The sequence below is a fragment of the Marmota monax genome, unplaced genomic scaffold (assembly GCF_021218885.2).
Source record: "Marmota monax isolate L192 unplaced genomic scaffold, Marmota_monax_Labrador192_F-V1.1 WCK01_AAM20220418_F8-fsc00003, whole genome shotgun sequence".
Lineage (NCBI taxonomy): Eukaryota > Metazoa > Chordata > Mammalia > Rodentia > Sciuridae > Marmota > Marmota monax.
This window is the reverse complement of record NW_026694084.1, coordinates 11524458-11543480: the sequence shown is the minus strand read 5'-3', so window position 1 is coordinate 11543480 and position 19023 is coordinate 11524458. Positions and strand designations below refer to the sequence as shown.

The 19023-nt window shown below is 36.7% G+C and overlaps 2 protein-coding genes across 3 annotated transcripts in view; one reads left to right on the top strand and one right to left on the bottom strand.

Annotated features, from left to right (window-relative positions):
- Dcaf13 (DDB1 and CUL4 associated factor 13) overlaps window positions 1-2993 on the bottom strand; it is a 40237-nt gene extending 37244 nt beyond the window's left edge. The window contains exon 1 of one of the 2 annotated variants that reach the window (XM_046464743.2): window positions 2819-2993. In XM_046464743.2, the coding sequence (XP_046320699.1) occupies window positions 2819-2888 (70 nt within the window). In that variant the 5' untranslated portion in view covers window positions 2889-2993. The remainder of the gene's footprint in view (window positions 1-2818) is intronic. The other variant, XM_058585651.1, reaches the window with a different exon arrangement.
- A 58-nt stretch (window positions 2994-3051) lies between these two features.
- Window positions 3052-17804, top strand: Slc25a32 (solute carrier family 25 member 32). The gene is made up of 8 exons (XM_046464745.2): window positions 3052-3569; window positions 9044-9194; window positions 11924-12009; window positions 13094-13254; window positions 14663-14776; window positions 15103-15248; window positions 16206-16361; window positions 17243-17804. Exons 1-7 carry the CDS (start codon window positions 3416-3418, stop codon window positions 16342-16344), a joined length of 951 nt encoding a protein of 316 aa, XP_046320701.1. The 5' UTR covers window positions 3052-3415; the 3' UTR covers window positions 16345-16361; window positions 17243-17804.
- Window positions 17805-19023: the final 1219 nt, after the last annotated feature.

Genomic DNA, 19023 nt, shown 5'->3' with positions numbered 1-19023 from the left:
CAAAATGAATTTTTATAGATAACACTTTCATCATTTTCAGTATAAAAATTTTTAAATGGTGGATATATTTCCAAGCATACATCATCAAAATAATATCTACATATTACAAGACTTTTTTGAAGTCATTTTGCCATTCATCATTAAAAATGGTTAAAAATTTGAATACAATTGAACACTGTGATAGATTAAAAGGTTCTAGTCTGGTACAAGAGAATATTAGGATTGTTACACTTTTTTTTCTAAAAAAGAAAAACTTTAAAAAGCCTCCTACTTCACATTCTTAAGCACTGAAGCCTGCCAAATTTAAGAAATGCTTAATTCACTGTATGTTCCATAACTCTTTCAAGAACTTTGCCATAATAAAACCAAGAAACTTCTACATGAAAAGATTTTCATGGTCCTTTCATCATTTAGAAGTTATAATCCCCCAATAGATATAAACTGCAAAATGCTGAAGCTAGAAGTATTGCTCTGTCAATCCTTCACTCCTCAGGATATATGAATTACCTTATATAGTATGTGACTATTTTAACATGGCTGAAACAAGGTCGTCCCTATCAATCCAAATATTATATAAATAAAAATTCATTTGTTTTTTAAGATTGGAAATAGACTGAAGTTCCAATTGTTTTTTTCCACACTGTAATAAATGCCCCTCCCCAAACATCCATTTTCAGAGATCTATGACCTATAGAATAAAGTTCTAGAAGACCAGAAGTTCCAGTTTCCTTTCTGGTCTTCTACAATCTGGCCCAAATCTACCTGTTTGGTTTCAAGTTCCTTGTGAAGTTCAGTTCCAGACAACACGTTTACCCACTGTCATTTAAAATTGTCTTGTACTGTTCCACTCTTGAATTCTTCCACACACTATGGCTTCCAACAAAAATTTACTCCAACTTTCATTCTAGCCCATCTAAGCCCTATGTACCCCTTAGATTCTATTCAAATCTTATGGCTTCTATAAAGTTTTTCAGATAACATCTTGTCCACCCCTAAATTCATAATCCAGTCAATAAGAAACATTCAATTAATATTGATGGAGGACCTACCATACATCACCAGCACTGAAGACATAATAATTTATAAACTCACTGCATTTATTATATATTTGCAGTGGTGGGAATGGAACCCAGGGCCTTGTGCATGCTAGACCAGCACTCTATCACTGAGCTACATCCCCAGACCTCATTGCATATACTTATGTAAGGTGTTCTCACACATATTAACCAGCTGCATCAGAATTACCATGGGATTTTAGAAAACAGATTCCCCAATGCTTACCCCAATTCTTGAATACTTTGTAAAATTTATAAGAAAATAACACTTAAAATAAAAATGGAATAAAGACAATAAATGTCTTTCTTGTTTTATTTTACAGAGCTCCAAAACTTCTATCTTTCCATTTATTGTTATTTCCATCAGAAAGTATAAATAGGGAAATGTAGGGAAAAATACCTTAATAACGAGATTAGATGAATAAGAACATCTTAACACTGAGATTCTATAACCAATTACCTGCCCATCCAATCATTCATTCATTCATTCATTCATTCAGACATTCATAAAGCATCTACTATGTACCAGGTTATTATCTAAACAGTGAACACCAAAAAAGATTTTCCCTCTATTTGCAAGTATAGTCTGATGGGAAAAACAATTCACCAAAGTAATAACCACAAGACATTATGATAAACACTGACAAAAGTATAAAAATGTCATAAAAGAGGGCTACTGAAGTGGAAGTGAGTCCGTGCAGGGAATAAATATGCAAAATTATTGTTCAAAGAAAGCTTCCCAGACAGAGCAGCTTAACTGGGAAAAGTGTGTGCCACAGGAAATCTGAAAGAGAATGCCTGAAATGCACTCATGTTGGCAAGGATGAATATAAGCTACTAGTGGGAAAAGTAGTGATTGGTGAAACTGGAGATGAAGTAGGGACCAGAGGTTCAATGACTGTGGACGATGTCAAGTCTGAAGGACAAATCTAATTTGCATTTTAGGGAACATCCCTGTCCTGTTACTTACCCTTACACTTACATCTTAGCAATGCTCATAAATATGTTGGCAAATCTCTATTAATCATAAGTGAAATAATGTTCCAGCCTCATTTTTCATCGCTTATCCATCATTCGAACTCCGAAGACCTGGGCCTTCCTTCTATGCCTGAGAAAGAAGACACAGCCCTTGCCTTTGCAGGTATTATTCTCTTCACTTACAATGGTCTGTCCACACAAGCTTGGTCTCTTGTCATTTAGGTTTCATAAACAAAATCACAGTTCATAAGTGGTCGACATGTTAATGAGCGAACAGGTCGTTAATTATAAATAAAACTTACTAATTTCACTTTACCCTTTCTGCCCTTAAACTTTTCACAGGGATGGTTTGGCAAGCGAAAACTGATAGCTTTAAAACCCATCTGTTTCTTTCCATAAGCAGAAGTAATTTTAAGTGGAAATAAAATGATTACAGAACCTGGAAAGTTTTAAAGAAGCCTGTTTAATCCTTAAATCCTTCAATACACGAGTGTGGTTCATTCAAGTTCCACTTTTCAACAGAAACCTGCGGAGGCGGAAGCATTTCTCCCTATTGCTAACTCCCAGTTACCGCTAAAAATTCTTAGGGGAAAAAAAAGGACTTTAAAAAACATACCCGTTACCCAGTTCCGCAACAGCACTATCCAAAGTTCCTCTGGGCGAAAGAGAACTGGGAAAATAACTAGACCGAAGTGCTGGTCTCCCCACTCATTTACTTCAAGGAAGTGGAGGCCGACCGAACCTACGCCTGGCAGAAGGCGCCCCTCCCAATCACCTTCCCTCACCTCTCTGTAAATCCAACTTGGTTTCGCGTACGTAGTTGTCCGGATTCCGGCTCAGCATCTTCACTTTCATCTTGGCGGCTCTTCCTCCCTGACTCCAAGAGCCTCTCAGTCAGGTCAGTATCACCTCCTCCTCCCGCACACTCCACTTCCGCCTCTCGCAGACTACTTCCTGTCACGTGATACCACCTCGTGTCCGCCAGCGGGGCTCAGCTGGATCCCGCGGCGCTCCGTAGTAGTGCCGGCAAAGGTTGGCAGGGGGCGGTTCTTGAGCTGTTGTTTTCGTCCACGTCCTTTGGCTCAAGCATGCTGCTTCAGCCGGGGAGGTAGGGCGGGCACTAGGTGGAGGCGTGCAACCCGCCTCCGTCACGCCCTCCACCGGCTTGACGTGTGGCCGCGCCCCCTCACGCCCCTCCGCATTAAGGTCTCCGGGCTCGGTTCCCGCTATCCGGCCGTCGGTGCTTTTTCGCCAGTCCCGGAAGTGGGCTCGCGCCCTACGGTTCTTGCTCCCGGGCGGCGACCGTCGCCACAGTGGCGGCCACTGCATCTCGTTCCACCTCCGCGGCCCTGGGCGCCGTGGTTTCCTCGGACCCTGAGCCTATGAACGGTCAGGGCCAGTCGGCGTCCGGGTCGTCGGCGTGGAGCACGGTATTCCGCCACGTCCGGTATGAGAACCTGGTAGCTGGTGTGAGCGGCGGGGTCTTGTCTAACCTCGCGCTGCACCCGCTCGACCTCGTGAAGATCCGCTTCGCCGGTAAGAGCCCGCCTAGACACCGGGGTCCTTCTCGCTGCAAGCACGGGCTGAGTAGTGGAAACTCAAAAAGGGGCCGTGACCTCTCCCTTGTATCTTCTGTACTGCGAGGAGGAGGGCGTTGAAGAAGATGCTGTTTACGCTGCCTCATCTGGAACTGGATTTGAGAAAGCAGGGCCTGGCCGCTCTCTTTCCCGCTCCCCGAGGATAAGGGATGGGGAATGTGGGCAAAGTGTGTGTGTTGGGGAGGGGGGGAATGGGCTTGTGACAGTTTAGGACTTGGCTGTCACACGGGCGAATCATTCATTCTAGGAGGTACTTCGAAATCATAGGTCAGCCACGTGTTTGGAAGCAGAACGGAAAGTACCAGGTGTTTGGGATAGAATTATCTTCAAAGTTTCTTTGGTTTTTGATGTGTACAGTGTGGTACAGTGTCCTTTGAACGAAAAAGTAGCCAGATCTAGATATTCTTTTGTTTAAGTGAATATGTATTAGGATAACTGGCGCAAATATCCTGGACACACATCTCTGAGTTCAAGGAAAGACAGAGAATATCTGCCAGGCTGCCCTCTGCAAGGCGCAGTAGCCTGCTGGAAAAAACTTCTAAACTATTATAGTCAGGTACAATGGAGTAGTTAAAAAATAACGTCTGGTCCTGTGATTGTTATTTGGCGCCTTTGCTGTGGTTTCTGCAGTTGGGTAGTCATTGAGGGTGGGCCTAACAGGAAGATCATGCCTGGCAGGGTAGATGCTGATTTTCAAAATGGAGTTGCTTTCGAATTATTAGCAGTTTAGAAGTTAAACTCAACACTAAATTCTGTAAAAGATAGTTTCAAAATAAACTTTGGTAACTTCATTTGGAAACTGTTTTCTTTTATTTCAGTTATTAATACAAGTTAAGTCCTGCCCTGAGCATTCAGTTTGCAATTTTGGTTTATCTTACAGTAATACTAGGTATTTTATTTACTTCACTTCTTATATATCTCTTAATTACAGAAGTGTTTTATAAAGTTCTTGACTTCAGGGAACTTAGTATCTAATTGTAAGACTTGAGACTTAGAAGTAATGTTAGATAATTCTAGACAACAAACATCAAGGGCATAGTAGAATAAATCAAAATACAACATAAGAATATAGATAGGCTATCAAGAAAATCATAATTGTTAATGGCTATATGCATTTGTAAAGGTTCTATGCAAGATTGGATCTTGAGGTTCTCTGTAGAATAATTAATACTTTGACAGAAAGAAGACATGAAACAATTTGATGAAGGAAAATTGGTGAAAATTATGGAGTGTTACCTTTAGAAAAGACACTACAAATGGATAATTTCATGGAGTTTCTGATGCATATACAAATAATTACGATTATTGATAGCTAATCTTCATTGAGCATTTCCTAGAAGAAAGGCAATGAATTAAGAGCTTTAGAAACATTCTTTTTTTTTTTTTGTTGGTTTGTTTGTTTTGGTACTGGGGATTGGAGGAACTCAGGGATACTCAACTGCTGAGCCACATCCCCAGTCCTATTCCCTATTTTATTTAGAGATAGGGTCTCAGATCTTCCTGCCTCAGCCTTGCAAACCACTGGGATTATAGGCATGTGTGCCACCATGCCCACCTGAGCTTTAGATACATTTTTGTTCACTATCCTGTGAGTTTATTATCCTCTTATACAGGTGAGGATAACTGAAATTGACTTAACTTGCCCACGTCACAGAATGTAAAGGTAGATCTGGAATTTGAACCCATGGAGTCCAACTCTGGAACCCTCTTGCACTTAACTACTTACATGCTGCCTTTATGAATCCCGGTATACAGTGGCTTGAACGTGAATAAAAGAATTTAGGCTTGGCTGCAGGTGTGGGCCTGTATAACTTGATGTCTTTTTTCAGCAACTTTGTTTAGGAGCAGAAAAGGTGGCAGTTGTGATGATCATTGAGAAATAGCACTGTTGGTTGATGAATTTAAGACAATGCTGTGAAGTGGACAGTACCTGAGGGAAGAAAATTCTTGGTATCTTGAGAAGATGGTAATTTTGATGAAGTGGAGAGTAGTGGAAAACTAGTAGGGTTTAGGTTACATATAGGGTATTGAGAGGAATAATAAAACCCACAGTGTGACTTTGATATAATAGAAAAGAGGAAAATTTAGATGTGTAATGGAGATATAGCATCTGGTCATCAGCATCAATGCTCTAACCCATGGTTTTTATTCTTTCGTATAACTAAAACCATTTAATAAAATTAATGTCTGAAAAAATAAAGATAATATCTGATGATGGGAGTTTAGTCCTGAATGTATGTGCTACTAAACCAAACCTGGAATTTTTTCATGAGTTCTGAATGTGAATTGAAATTTCAAGATATCCAAAGTCAGAAAGATTGGAAATCATTTCATCTGAGAAAACTGAAAAAACTAGGTTAGCTTGGAATGGGGAAAATCCTTAAGATAGAGAACTTCTATGGGGGAGAGGGAGCTGCCTTTTGGGTTGATCCTAAGGTCAGACATAAGTTAAGTGGAAATTATAGGGAAGCAGATTTTGGCCTGACAACATTGTGGTGTTATGAAATGAAACTGGTGATGACTAGAAGTGGTTCAGACAGAGGTTAGAAGATATTTTTGTGTTGGGTGGAAGGATTGGGTTAGGTGATCTTTGAGATCTGTTCTAACTTCATGAAATAATTTTTAAGGATTCAACCCCAGCAAATAAGAATGTATAAAAATAGTAATTTCCTAAAATAACCCCATTTGTAAAGATTTGTGAGTTTTTTAGGGAAAAGTAGGAAGAAAGGAGAATATGACTAAATCTAATACTAACCAAGGAACCATAGTGTACAGTAACAAGACTAGCACATGGTAAAGTTTATGTGGTATTGAAAGACCCAGTGGCATAAATAAACTAATATTTTTAGTGCTTGCAGTTTTGTAGACATGTTTCCAGGTGCTTTAAATGTTTGTTTGGCCTGTAATCCCAGTGGCTTGGGAGGCTGAGGCAGGAGGATCAGGAGTTCAAAGCCAGCCTCAGCAAAAGTGAGGCATTAAGCAACTCAGTGAGACCCTGTCTCTAAATAAAATACAAAAAAAGGCTGGGGTTATGGCTCATTGGTTAAGCACCACTGGGCTCAATCTGCGGTACTAAAAAAAAAAGTTTGTTTGGGGGTCTGTTAACAGTGCTAGGACTTGAACCCAGGGCTTTGCACATGCTAGGCAAGCACTGTACAACTGAGCTATATCCCTAGCTCCACCTTCCACATATTAACTCATTAATACTGACTCATTTAATTGATGTTAACTCATTTAGAGTTCATTTTTGGGTTTTTCCCCCCCTCATATTATGAACGAGAAAGCTCAGATACAAGAGTAATCACATGACTTACTCAGAGTTACACAATAATTGTTAACAATTAGGATTCAATCCTAGGAAGTCTGATTCAATAGCATATGTTATTAGTCTGAAGCTCTGAGTGGATAGTTTGGTATAGTGGAAGGGAAAATTTAAATGCTAGAAATGAAAGTAAAAAAATAATTCCGGAAAGTTAAGCCATGTAAAAACAGTATCCAGGGCTGGATGTTAGGAAAGTGATCAGGACTAGTTATCAAGAAACTGGAGTACAGGGATAGCAGTGAATTTACTTAGTTGAGAATAGAAAGAGTGCCTATAAAAACTAATATTTAAGGATGGGCAGAGGGAAAGGAGGCCAGGAAAATTTAGTGGCAAAGAAGAGGAAAATCAGGAGGATGTGGGAAGAAGCAAGCCAAAACAGAGATGTTTTAGAAGGTAAACAATGTCAGCTGCCACTAAGGGGTTCTTAAGGAAGAGAGGACTCCCAGAGTGCACTTGGAGGTCCTTAACTAGAGCCCTTGAAGTAATAGGTGAAGCCCAGACTAGATTGCCAGGGAGGTGAGAAAGTTGGATTGTTGTTTTCTCATTTGTAGCAGCTTAACTGTAGGAAGGCAATGGGATCAAAGACGAGGTAACTCAAGAGAGATTTAAGTTGTTTAAATTCTGATGGTTTAAAAAAAAAAAAAAGGAAGGGAGAGATTGAAGATGGAGACAGGGAGATAATGAGTGAGGTTTCTTTTAATTGTTTTTTTTTTTTAATTGGTGCATTGTAATTATACATAATAGTGGAATTAGTTGTTACTTACTTGTATATGCACACAATTTAACAGTATAATTTGGTTAGTTTTGTTCCCCAATGGGGTCCAAAGTGGCTGCTAGGCAGGCTCTTTCTTGAGCTATATCTCCAGCCAACATTTTGCACTTTTTGACCACAACTCTTAGTAGTAAATAAATCTTACCATTGCTATCCAGTATATACACTCACACTGAAACACAAGACCAGTGATTGTTCTTTGTCATGCTTATTACACACAGTAAAGTAGAAGCAAGGGTACATTGAACTGGGCATGCTTATTTGTGGCTAATAAACTGTAAACTCTATGGAGGGCAATTTCAATATGTATTTCTAACTTAAATTGGTAACTTAAATTTGACCCATATCATTTCCCCCTTCCCCTTTTTGTGTATTTGGGTTGAACTCGGGTGCTCTATCACTGAGTTACAACCTTAGCCCTTTTTATTTTTTGAGACAGGGTCTTGATTGTTGAGACTGGCCTTGAACTTGGGATCTTCCTGACTCCTGCCTCCCAAATTACTGGGATTACAAGCACCCTGGGATTATACCCACGCCTGGCCATATCAATTCCCCTTCTAATAGTTAATTTTAAGAAAATAAGAATTCATACAAGCTGGGCACAGTGGCACACGCCTGTAATCTCAGCAGCTCAGGAGGCTGAGGCAGGAGGATTGAGAGTTCAAAGCCAGCCTCAGCAAAAAGTGAGGTGCTAGGCAACTCAGTGAGACCCTATCTCTAAATAAAATACAAAATAGGGCTGGGGATGTGGCTCAGTGGTCAAATGCCCCTGAGTTTAATCCTTAGTACCAAAAAAAAAAAAAAAAAAGAATCCATACAAACTGTTATACAAGATATTCTTTAGAGAACTTTTTGTAATAGAAAAAGAAAATTAACATGTCAAATTGGGGAATGATAGTATAAATGATAGAATGTCTGTGAAATGGAAAACTATCACATTTTTTTAAAGTCTTATTTTTGGAATCTACTTAAAAGCAAGGGGGAATGTTTCTATATTCTCTTTGAGTAGGGAAAAAGCAGTATAAAAAACTACAGCTAGGTGTTCTGGCAACATGCCTGTAATCCCAGTGACTCAGGAGGATTATTTAATAGCCAATCTGATGCTTCCTAAAATATTACTTGGGTGCTTAATATGTGCTCAATAAATACTTTGATAAATTTATTAACATTAATTTTAAAGTATAGAACATCCTAGGAAATACTTTTTTCCTGCCTAATAAGGGGTTTTCTTCTGAATTTTTTTCTTTATATAGCTAATTTATGAATCTATGTTTATATGTGATTCTGAACTAGAATTTTTGTGTATCCTTTAATGCAGTGAGTGATGGATTGGAACTGAGACCAAAGTATAAAGGAATTTTACATTGCTTGACTACCATTTGGAAACTTGATGGACTGCGGGGACTTTATCAAGGAGTAACTCCAAATGTTTGGGGTGCAGGTTTATCCTGGGGACTCTACTTTTTCTTGTGAGTAGATCTGGGAGATTTCACAGTATTAAATAAAAAGGAATTTTTGTTTTGGTGGCTTTTATACTGGTTAATGAAGAAAGATGAGTCATTGAATCAGTTCTGGGAACTGGAAGGATTAGAGAACAAATGGCTTATTAGTTTCCTTTGCTTTCGGTTATTATCATCAGAAGCATTTGGTCTAGAAGAAAGTTTGTAAAGGAAAGGATGAAGAATTGAGATGGGAAACCCTTATAGAAGCCATTTTTATGAATTCAGGAGGGCAAGATTTTTAACTGATTTCTTTTATAAGCAGAATGCTCACAGATTAGAAGAGAACTTTTTATCTTAGTTAAAGCCATTTGAAAAACATCTAATTTGAACAATTCAAAATGAAGTTTTAAGACACCCTCAGAATTTCTGAGGTGTTTGGGCCATATCAGGACTCTTGAGCATTTCTAACAGCCAAAATAGACTTGAAAAAGTTGAATATACCAACTTGTTATTTATCAGTAGTTTTGCAAAGTATTGCAGAGATTGGAGGAACCTGGAACTCTTGTCTAAAATGAATCATGAATTTCAGTTCTCTTTGGTATTTATTGTTTATAAAGGAAGATAACTTTTTTAATACACTAATACAAGATTAATTACAAAGTAGAAAATTTTATAAATACTAAAATAGAATATTTTATAAATACTAAAAAGTATCCTGAGATCATTAGTTATTTATGCTCAGATATATTCTTGAAATATTTGAGATGACTTACAGAAATGTATTCGATTTGCTGGGTGTGGTGGCACATCCCTATAATCCCAATGACTCAAGAGGCTGAGGAAAGAGGATGGCAAGTTTGAGGCCAATCTCAGCAATTTAGCAAGACTCTGTCTCAGAAAAAAACTGGGGTAAAGCACCCTGGGTACTTTACTTCACTAAAGTATCAAAGAAAGAAAGAAACCCAGAAATGCATTTTGATTCATAATGAACTTGGAAAGGCAAGAAAAGGCAGATTTGGAGTCCTTAAAAACATATAACTTAAGAGCCTGATTGAGAAAAGAAAGCAAGAGCTAAAAGGTTTTGAAGCAAATCACTTTATACTCTTATGTGACCTGCTCCATCTTCCCAGCATGTTCTTTTTCATTTCCTTACTCCTTCACCAGTCAGATAGCATCACTATTAGAAATAACTTCTATTGCATGCCTTCTGAAGAAGCCACAGAAAGAGCCTATGGCAGGCATATTCATCTTGTTGAGTGTATAAGAAGGAGGGAGCAACATGGCACTGCTGTGGAGAAGTACATGTTGCTGAGAGCTTGCCTCTGATATTTGAGACTGCATCCACGAATGAGAAAGCTTTTCTTTCTTTTAACAGAGGACATTTTTAGGAAAACATCAACACCCATGTCTTTCCCTTTTTCTCCTTTGCATTATATATTGTACTTAATCTCTCATAAGTTAATGGCAGTATCCAAACCAATCTTAAAATAAATTTTTAAAGTGAAAACAAACTAAAATTCAGCCTTTGTTTTGTTTAAAGTTTTTCTTATTTTCACCCTAAAGACATATTCAGGTAAACTGTATGGATATATGCACACATATATGTTTGGGCTTGTTTTTATTTTATAGTACTGGGGATTGAGCCTGGGTGCTCTGCCGCTGACCTACATCCCTAGCCTTTTTAAGTTTTTATTCTGAGACAGGATCTCTCTAAGTTTCCCAAGCTGGCTCTGAATTTGTGATCCTCTTGCCTGAGCCTCCCAAGTATCTGGGATTACAGGTATTGTGCCACCATGCCCGGAAAGAATACTTTATAAATTTGATTTCTGTATATTATCCAAGAGAGTTTCTAAGAACAAGCCATATGAGTTAGCTTTATGTGATGAGAATTGCTTATAATAAAAGTTTGTTTCATGTTAGAATTGTGTTGGGAAAACCTGAAAATATTGATTCAACTGAATCCTTCTTGGAGGAAAGTAAAATTTGTGTTTAGAAAACACAGGCCTGATTTGACTCCCCTGCAATGAAATGTTTAGTGACTGTTTTCTGCCAGATAAAACCCAAATCTCTGTTACTCGATTGAGGTTCAGTTTTCACTATCTTACCATCTACTTTATTATCACTTTTCCCCATGCTCATCTCTTTCCTTATTGGAACTGTACCCATCTCAATACACAGCTCAGTGCCACCTCCAACATAAAGCCTTCTGTGATCTCATAGTTTCTGGATCTCTTATTTTACTGTGTCTTTTCTTATGATTATCATTTTATTATGTCTTTTACTATGTTTATTTGTATGCCACTTATGATCCTTGTTAATCTATTAAGAAAGATCTATATTTGATGTTTATCTGTCAGAAAGCAAAGGAAGTTCCTAAACATAGATGCCTAGCACACATATTTGTTAAGCACAAATTGGACTCTCCTTTGCCTTTTCTTCCCAGTCTCTGCATCACAGTTACATCTTTCCATCCTCTCCGTTTTCTTGTCCTTTTAAATTAACTGCTGAATATGTGATTAAAATATTTTACATATGTATTGCCAGCCATATATATTTGTTGGGGAGAGGTGGTGTAATCCTATAGTAAACCATTTCTGTCATGTTCATTTTTTTAAAATAAGATCTCATTTTGTGGTTGTATTTTTCATTGACTTTTACTTTGGGGATAGTGCCATTAAGTTACACGTTCTTTAAAACAGATTTTACTGTTTTAAGACATCTATTTTAATTAAACTGCTTATGTTTAATTCTTTTAGTTACAATGCCATCAAATCATATAAAACAGAAGGAAGAGCTGAACGGTTAGAGGCAACAGAATACCTCATCTCAGCTGCTGAAGCTGGTAAGGCAATGTGTGAAATATAAAACATCACCTTCCAAATTTGTTTTCCATTTTTATTTTTTGTCTTTTTTTTTTTTGGACACCAGAATTTAAGTAAATTTATCTAAGTATACTAATTAGTTATCACATAATATTTCTTAGGATTGTCTTTATTGAGCATTCTGGATTTCAAAAATTGTACTTATCACAAAGGGTGGAAAAATTTAAAAAGTTATGAATCCCTAATAGATTAAGATGATTTGGTATATGTTTTTTTTTTAAAGTATAAGTTCAATTTTGTAAGTATTCAATTTAGTAGCCTCATTCATCGACTTATATTTGTGTACTATCTAGAGAAAAGAACAAAGTGAGACCCATAAATCTTTATAAATCCTATTTTGATACCTTGCTACCTTGGTTTCTCAATGTTTACTGAATGTTTTTTAAAGCAAGGACAATTTCACTCATTTTGTAATAACTAGCTGCTAGCAGAATCATAACAAGACTCAACAAATATTGGTTTAATAAAGGACTCCTTAGAAATGTAGAAAATGAGAAACTTGACTAGTTAGTTTTTTCTCTTACAAAGTTGTCATTTTCGGTGAAGAATGTGAGTTGTGACTTATTGCATCACACAGTTAGTTTTTGAGGGGAAGTAGCTACTTTGAATGGGTTTGGGGAAGATTGTGATAAAGGGGTTGGACCTATGTGTGTACATGCACAGATTAATGAGATGCTAGGTTCCTGGTTTCCTTTTTACCTTCAGCCCCTCTGGTTTATTCTGTCTTCTGCTCCTAAGATCTGTGTCTCCTTTCCATCTATTTTCTATACCAGGCTACATTGGTTAGGAGTCAAGGCATCTTTGCTATCCTGAAGTGTTTTTCATTTCTGTCTCCCTCTTAACTTACCTCTCACTCCCACGTGAGGAATTTTTTTAGAACTCTCAAAAATTATGACTATGATTTGACCCTAAAAAGACCACATCTTGCCGTTCCAGATACAGCTTCTAGGTAACCTCCTCTTTTACATAATGGACTGTATTTTAGTTTGAATTAAGTAGAAAAGCATCTGTATGCTGAGTAATCTTCTTTAAATTTGATTTTAGGAGCCATGACCCTCTGCATTACAAACCCATTATGGGTAACAAAAACTCGCCTTATGTTACAGTATGAAGGTGTTGTTAACTCCTCACAGCGGCAATATAAAGGAATGTTTGATGCACTTGTGAAAATATATAAGTATGAAGGTGTGCGTGGATTGTATAAGGTAATGAGTCATCAATATATTTTCAATAACTGAAAATTGCAGTTTCTCTTGGCTCTGTTGTTTCTCTTATGAATGACCTGGATTCAGTCCTAAAAAGAAGCCTCCCTTAGGCAAGATACAATTGAATGAAAACTCAAATGTAACTTATAATATTGAAATTGTATTTTAAGCTATTTATTCTCTATCATCATGACACTGGTGGGTGTGAGAACTGTCTAAAACTTTGTCAGGTGTCTTTTCAGTAAGTCAAACAGCCAAGTTGGGATAACATGTCTGGAGAAGAGATAAGTGAGTTTGATAGCATCTTATTTTACTGGAAATTGTGCAAACTTCAAACCTTACTTGAATTTTTTAAATAACAAAAACCCTACTCCCTTGCCTATTGTGATAATTTTGAAATATCTTACTAGTGGCATTAACATCTGTTTTCTGATTTTTATAACTCCTGTCCCCCCATTTTCTGCTTCTCTATCATCCACTCCCACCTGTGTCTTATTCCTATAAATTTTTTCCCCACATTTTTGGAGATTGAATCCAGGGCTTCATATATGATAGGCTGGTGCCCTCCACTAAGCTACATACCCTTGCATACCTAGCTCTTTTTAAAAAATTATAGTTTTAGACAGGGTCTCACTGTATACCAGGCTGTTCTTTAACTTGTGATTTTCCTGCCTCAAGCTCCTGATTATCTCAAGCTATAGGCATGTGCCACCACACCTAGTTCCCACAGTACTTATTTTTCAGTCATCCACAGTTTAAAATCAAAATTAGATTTATTCAATGTTAGTTTTTTTGAAGAATTGTGTACTAGTTTTTAAAATCAATAACATGAGGTGATTGTTATAGACTACTGACTTATAGGCAAAAGTTTTGGAAATAAATCAATTCTGTGTTTCCTCCATCACTTTTTTGCTTTATTCTTTTAGAATATCTATACTTATTTAATTGAATTATCATTACCTCTCCTTTTTCACTTTTCCAGAATCTAACTGCCTGCTCATACCTGGTTCTTGATGGTGTACATTGTCTTTATGTTTATACATGTACTGTTTAAAGAAGAACTAACAAGAAAATACATATTGGAGGCAGGTGGGGAGGGGCAGCCAGTATTGGGGATTGAACCCAGGGGGCTTTACCACTGAGCTACATCCCAAGGCCCCCTCCCCCTTTTATTTCAGACAGGGTCTTGCTAAGTTACTTAGGGCCACACTGAGTTCCTGAGACTAGCCAAAATTTGCAATCCTCCTATCCCAACCTCCCAATTTAAAGTAAAAAAATAGTATTTTAACCTTATATAAAATTTTGCTTAAAGTACTACACTTAAGAGGAGAGAAAATATATTTGACTTAAATGTATCTTTCTTTGAAAGTTGTTTAGTTTTTGCTCTTTTTTAATTGTTCCCTTTTAGGGATTTATTCCTGGGCTGTTTGGAACATCACATGGTGCCCTTCAGTTTATGGCATATGAATTGCTAAAATTGAAATATAACCAGCATATCAATAGATTACCAGAAGCCCAACTGGTAAGATGATTCTTGTAAAAACGATGTCATTTACTTGTATAGGCATTTAAGAGATGGAAATTTTGTCATGTGTACTTTGGTAGTATGGCTATGATAATGAATGCTGACTCTACTAATTTAATTTGTATTTAAATATTCAGTTATATATTAAGTTAATGATACACATATGTTTAAAGTGAAACCACATAATTACATAGAGTTTGCATTAAAGAGGAAAAACAGTATTTTTCATCTAAAGGTTTATTTAAATATTTTTGTCCTTTATAGTTTTTATTCTATATTTTTAAAGAAGTCCTGTCTGTAAATGTTTTGTGTTGGCATTTTAGAGCACAGTAGAATATATATCTGTGGCTGCACTATCCAAAATATTTGCTGTAGCAGCAACATACCCATATCAAGTTGTGAGAGCCCGTCTTCAGGATCAACACATGTTTTATAGTGGTGTAACGGATGTAATTGCAAAGACATGGAGGTAAGTGTGCAGAATATCAGAATTGTTGTGATGAAGAGCCTTACTTATTTTATTCTGTACATGTTGTATAACAAAGGCCAAATTGCTGTGGTAAAAAATATGGCTAGTGGTCACTGCTTTCCCATTAAGTACTACTGCTGTGTAGGCATGGACTTAATTCTCTGAGACTTGATTTTTTTCATCTGTAAACTTAGACTAACTAGTCTGACAAGATGGATATAAAAATAAAATGAGATCTGTGGGTGGTGACACAGCTACTTGGGAGACTGAGTCAAGAGGATTGTGAATTAAGAGGTTGGCCTGACCAACACAGCAAGACCCTCATCTCAAGGAAAAAAAATGAGATACATGAAAAAATAATAAAATTGAGGTGTTGTAAATATTTGGTATTGAATGTAAGAAGCAGTAAAACCTACTAGTTTAATACATTTTAGAAGGCCCCAGTATGGAAGAGATGTTTGCTTTTCTTTATGAGAATAACTGTTATCTACCTTTAATTCTAAAAAACCAGAGCAGAATATTTGTAATGGTAAATTGAGTTCAATTCAAGAAATACTGAATGAGAACCTAAGTGATAAGTTCCTAGGCCTTATTCCATATTGGAGGCATCAAGGAAATAAATTTTTATATGTGTTAGATTTACTGTTGTGGACATTTATATAAGCTATGTGATTTTTAATTAGATCAGTTAAAACTGCTACATATCCGTACAGTTAAAAGCATTTCAAAGATGGTTAATTTAAAGCACTTTTCCAGTTCAGTTTTGAGGTGTTTCCAACCCCTTTCTTAGTCAGTTTATAAAAAGAATGTAGGCCCCTACAAATGGCTACAAACTATATTTTTACTTAAATCAGAGCAAGGTTTGACTATTTACTCCCTGTCCTATCTCAGTTAAAATTTGTATTTTCTGGCTTACTGTTTAGGAAATTAAGCATATATCTATTTTTCCCTCTAAAGGAAAGAAGGCATCGGTGGATTTTACAAAGGAATTGCCCCCAATTTGATTAGAGTGACTCCAGCCTGCTGTATTACCTTTGTGGTATATGAAAATGTCTCACATTTTTTACTTGGCCTTAGAGACAAGAAAGTAAGCTAAAAAAGAAAAAAAGAAAGGTAATTTCAGTATGTTTGCCCAAGACAGCAACAAGCTCCTTTGGGTTTGAGACATAAAACTCAGAAGAATGCCACACAGCAAAATGGCTCATAAACATAATTTGTCTTTAATCTTTAGAAGTCAAAGAGCTGCTAAGTCTTCACAATGATTTCTGCTTCTTATCTTCACGTATATGGGACTTGGCTACCTCTACCTGTCATGGCTGACATCAGCATGTTAAAACTGACACCGACTGTAGAGTTTCAGACATTTCATTGTTCAAGTAGAAACTAATTTGCAACATTTGCTAAATGGATTAGAGGAATCTTGTTTGCCTGGATTGACTTTAAATTGACCTTGTGCAATAGCAAGAAAACAGCTTCTTAAAAGAATGTTGTTTGTTTCAAGGATAAATTAAACTTTAACAATTTACTGAATAAGGTGTTAAGAATTTACTGAATAAGGTATTAGCCAAATCCAGATCTTTTTAAGTGGGGATATTTTAGTGAGAAAAGTCCATTGTAAACATGCTTTAGTTTTAAAATTCATTTGGAACACACCAACTGTAAAAATTTGAGGAATTATGTAATTTTCTGAGAAATAGCTAAAATTTTTTGTCATTACATTGCTTATTATTTCCCCCATGGCTCTAACATAATTTAAAACGTAATCCTGGACTTAGTTCTTGGTGGGGGACATAAATACTTAATGTAGTTTAAAGTTGTAAAATCTAAACTTCTAGGGTCTGGCTATGACAGTCATTATTTAGCATGTGTGGCTATGAATCACTTAATGAGAAATGCTCAGTAGATTCCCTTGTACCAATGCTGGAGTATTTGGGATGTGTTTGTTAATAAACTAAAAAAAAAAAAAAGTTTTAACTTTCTACTTTAATTTCCAGATGTATGGATCCAGTTCCCAAATAAATGATCAATCTACATTGATCACTCAAATTCACATTGAAGTACACATTACATTAATGGCTATTATTGATCTTTACTTGTTAAAGTCATTCTAACTCTCTGTAAGTATAAAAGCCTACCCCCAAAAAGATGCCAGAATAATACTGACACTTTATTTATCATAAACATCATTGCATGCTATTGCACTACCATCTACTTGTTGTAAATAAAATATTATGGTTTTCAAAGCCATATTTTAATGGTTCTTTGAAAATAGGTCTATTTTTTATATTTTGGAAATGGCATTGTTTTAAAAATAAAGATGAAATGATGAGTACCTAATTGTATTTAATCCATATTGTAACATGCATAGGAATGCTTTATAAATTAAGCATGGCATTTTTTTCATATTTCTGGATTATATTGTAATTCATATGAAATCCTGATATTAATACCTATATGGAAAGATAAGCTGTAGTTGATATTTGGAGTTTTAGAAGTACCGTCATTTGAATTCTGCTATGTATCCCCAAATTAATAAATCATAATTCTTGTCCTCCAGAGCATGTAAGCTTACATAATAAAATTTGCATTAAATAACTACAGTTCTAAATTAAGAACATGCAAGGAAATTTCTACAGAGAGTTTCTATAAGAGGTCTGAGAAAGGAGATCTTACTTCACTCATTCAACAACAAATAGTTATCAACTACCTGTTACTGAGTGCCAGTTACCAGGCTTCAGGGATATAGTGGTAAGTCAGCTAGAAAACATTCCTACCTTCAGGATTTTCATTTTAGTATGAGTGTCAGAAAACAAATCTGTGTATAATTTCAGGTGTTGAAAGCAAATAAAATGAAGTAGAATTGAGGATAGTGTTAGCTTCTTAGGATGGCTTGTGTAAGGCAGGGTCTTTTTGAGATAGTAATATTTGAGACATTTTTAAAGAAGTGGAGAAACAAACTACAAGAAAATAGAGACAACATATTCTAGGCAGGGAGAATAGAAATTACAAAGACCCTCAGGCAGGACTTAACTTGACTAGAGGATAAATGAGAGAGGGGAGGTTGGAGAAGTACCACTACAGCATTGCAGGAAAGAGTGCAGGCTGGTAAATCAGACTGGCTTCAAGTTTCAACCTCTTAATTTTCTGTTTGACCTAAGGCAGATCATTTCACCTACCTCTTGGTTCCTCATCTGGGAAATTATGTGTCAGATCAGTTCCTCCAGCAGTGCCTGAGATGGGGATTCTTGGGCAAATGACTGAAGGAGTACTCTTAGGAAAATTCTATAACAGAATAAAGAAAATGGATAAGGAAGGGAAAGAAGAGTAAGGGCAGTCCTCCACATAAGGGTGGAAAGCTGTTGGCAGCCAACACCTGTAGCAACTAGTGTACAAATGCACCAGCCCTGTAAAAGGGATCTAGATGAGTCATCAGCAGCATCGGATACATAGCCATAGGATTATTGACAGGATTAATTGAATTAATCAAAAAAAAAATGTAACACAGTTCTTGGACCAATAAACCTTAACAGAAACCGGATCTTGTAGGCCATGGTAAGAAGTTTAGATTGTATGAGAAATCATTCTGGTGACTGTGGAGAAACTATTAGGAGACAGGCAAGAAGCAGGGATACTGGTTAGGAAGGTTACAGGTGTCTAGTCGAGAGTTGGTGGTACCATTTGATTCAGTTATCCCACTCCGGAATCTATACCAAAAGGACTTAAAATCATCATACTATAGTGATATAGCCACACCAATGTTTATAGCACCTGAATT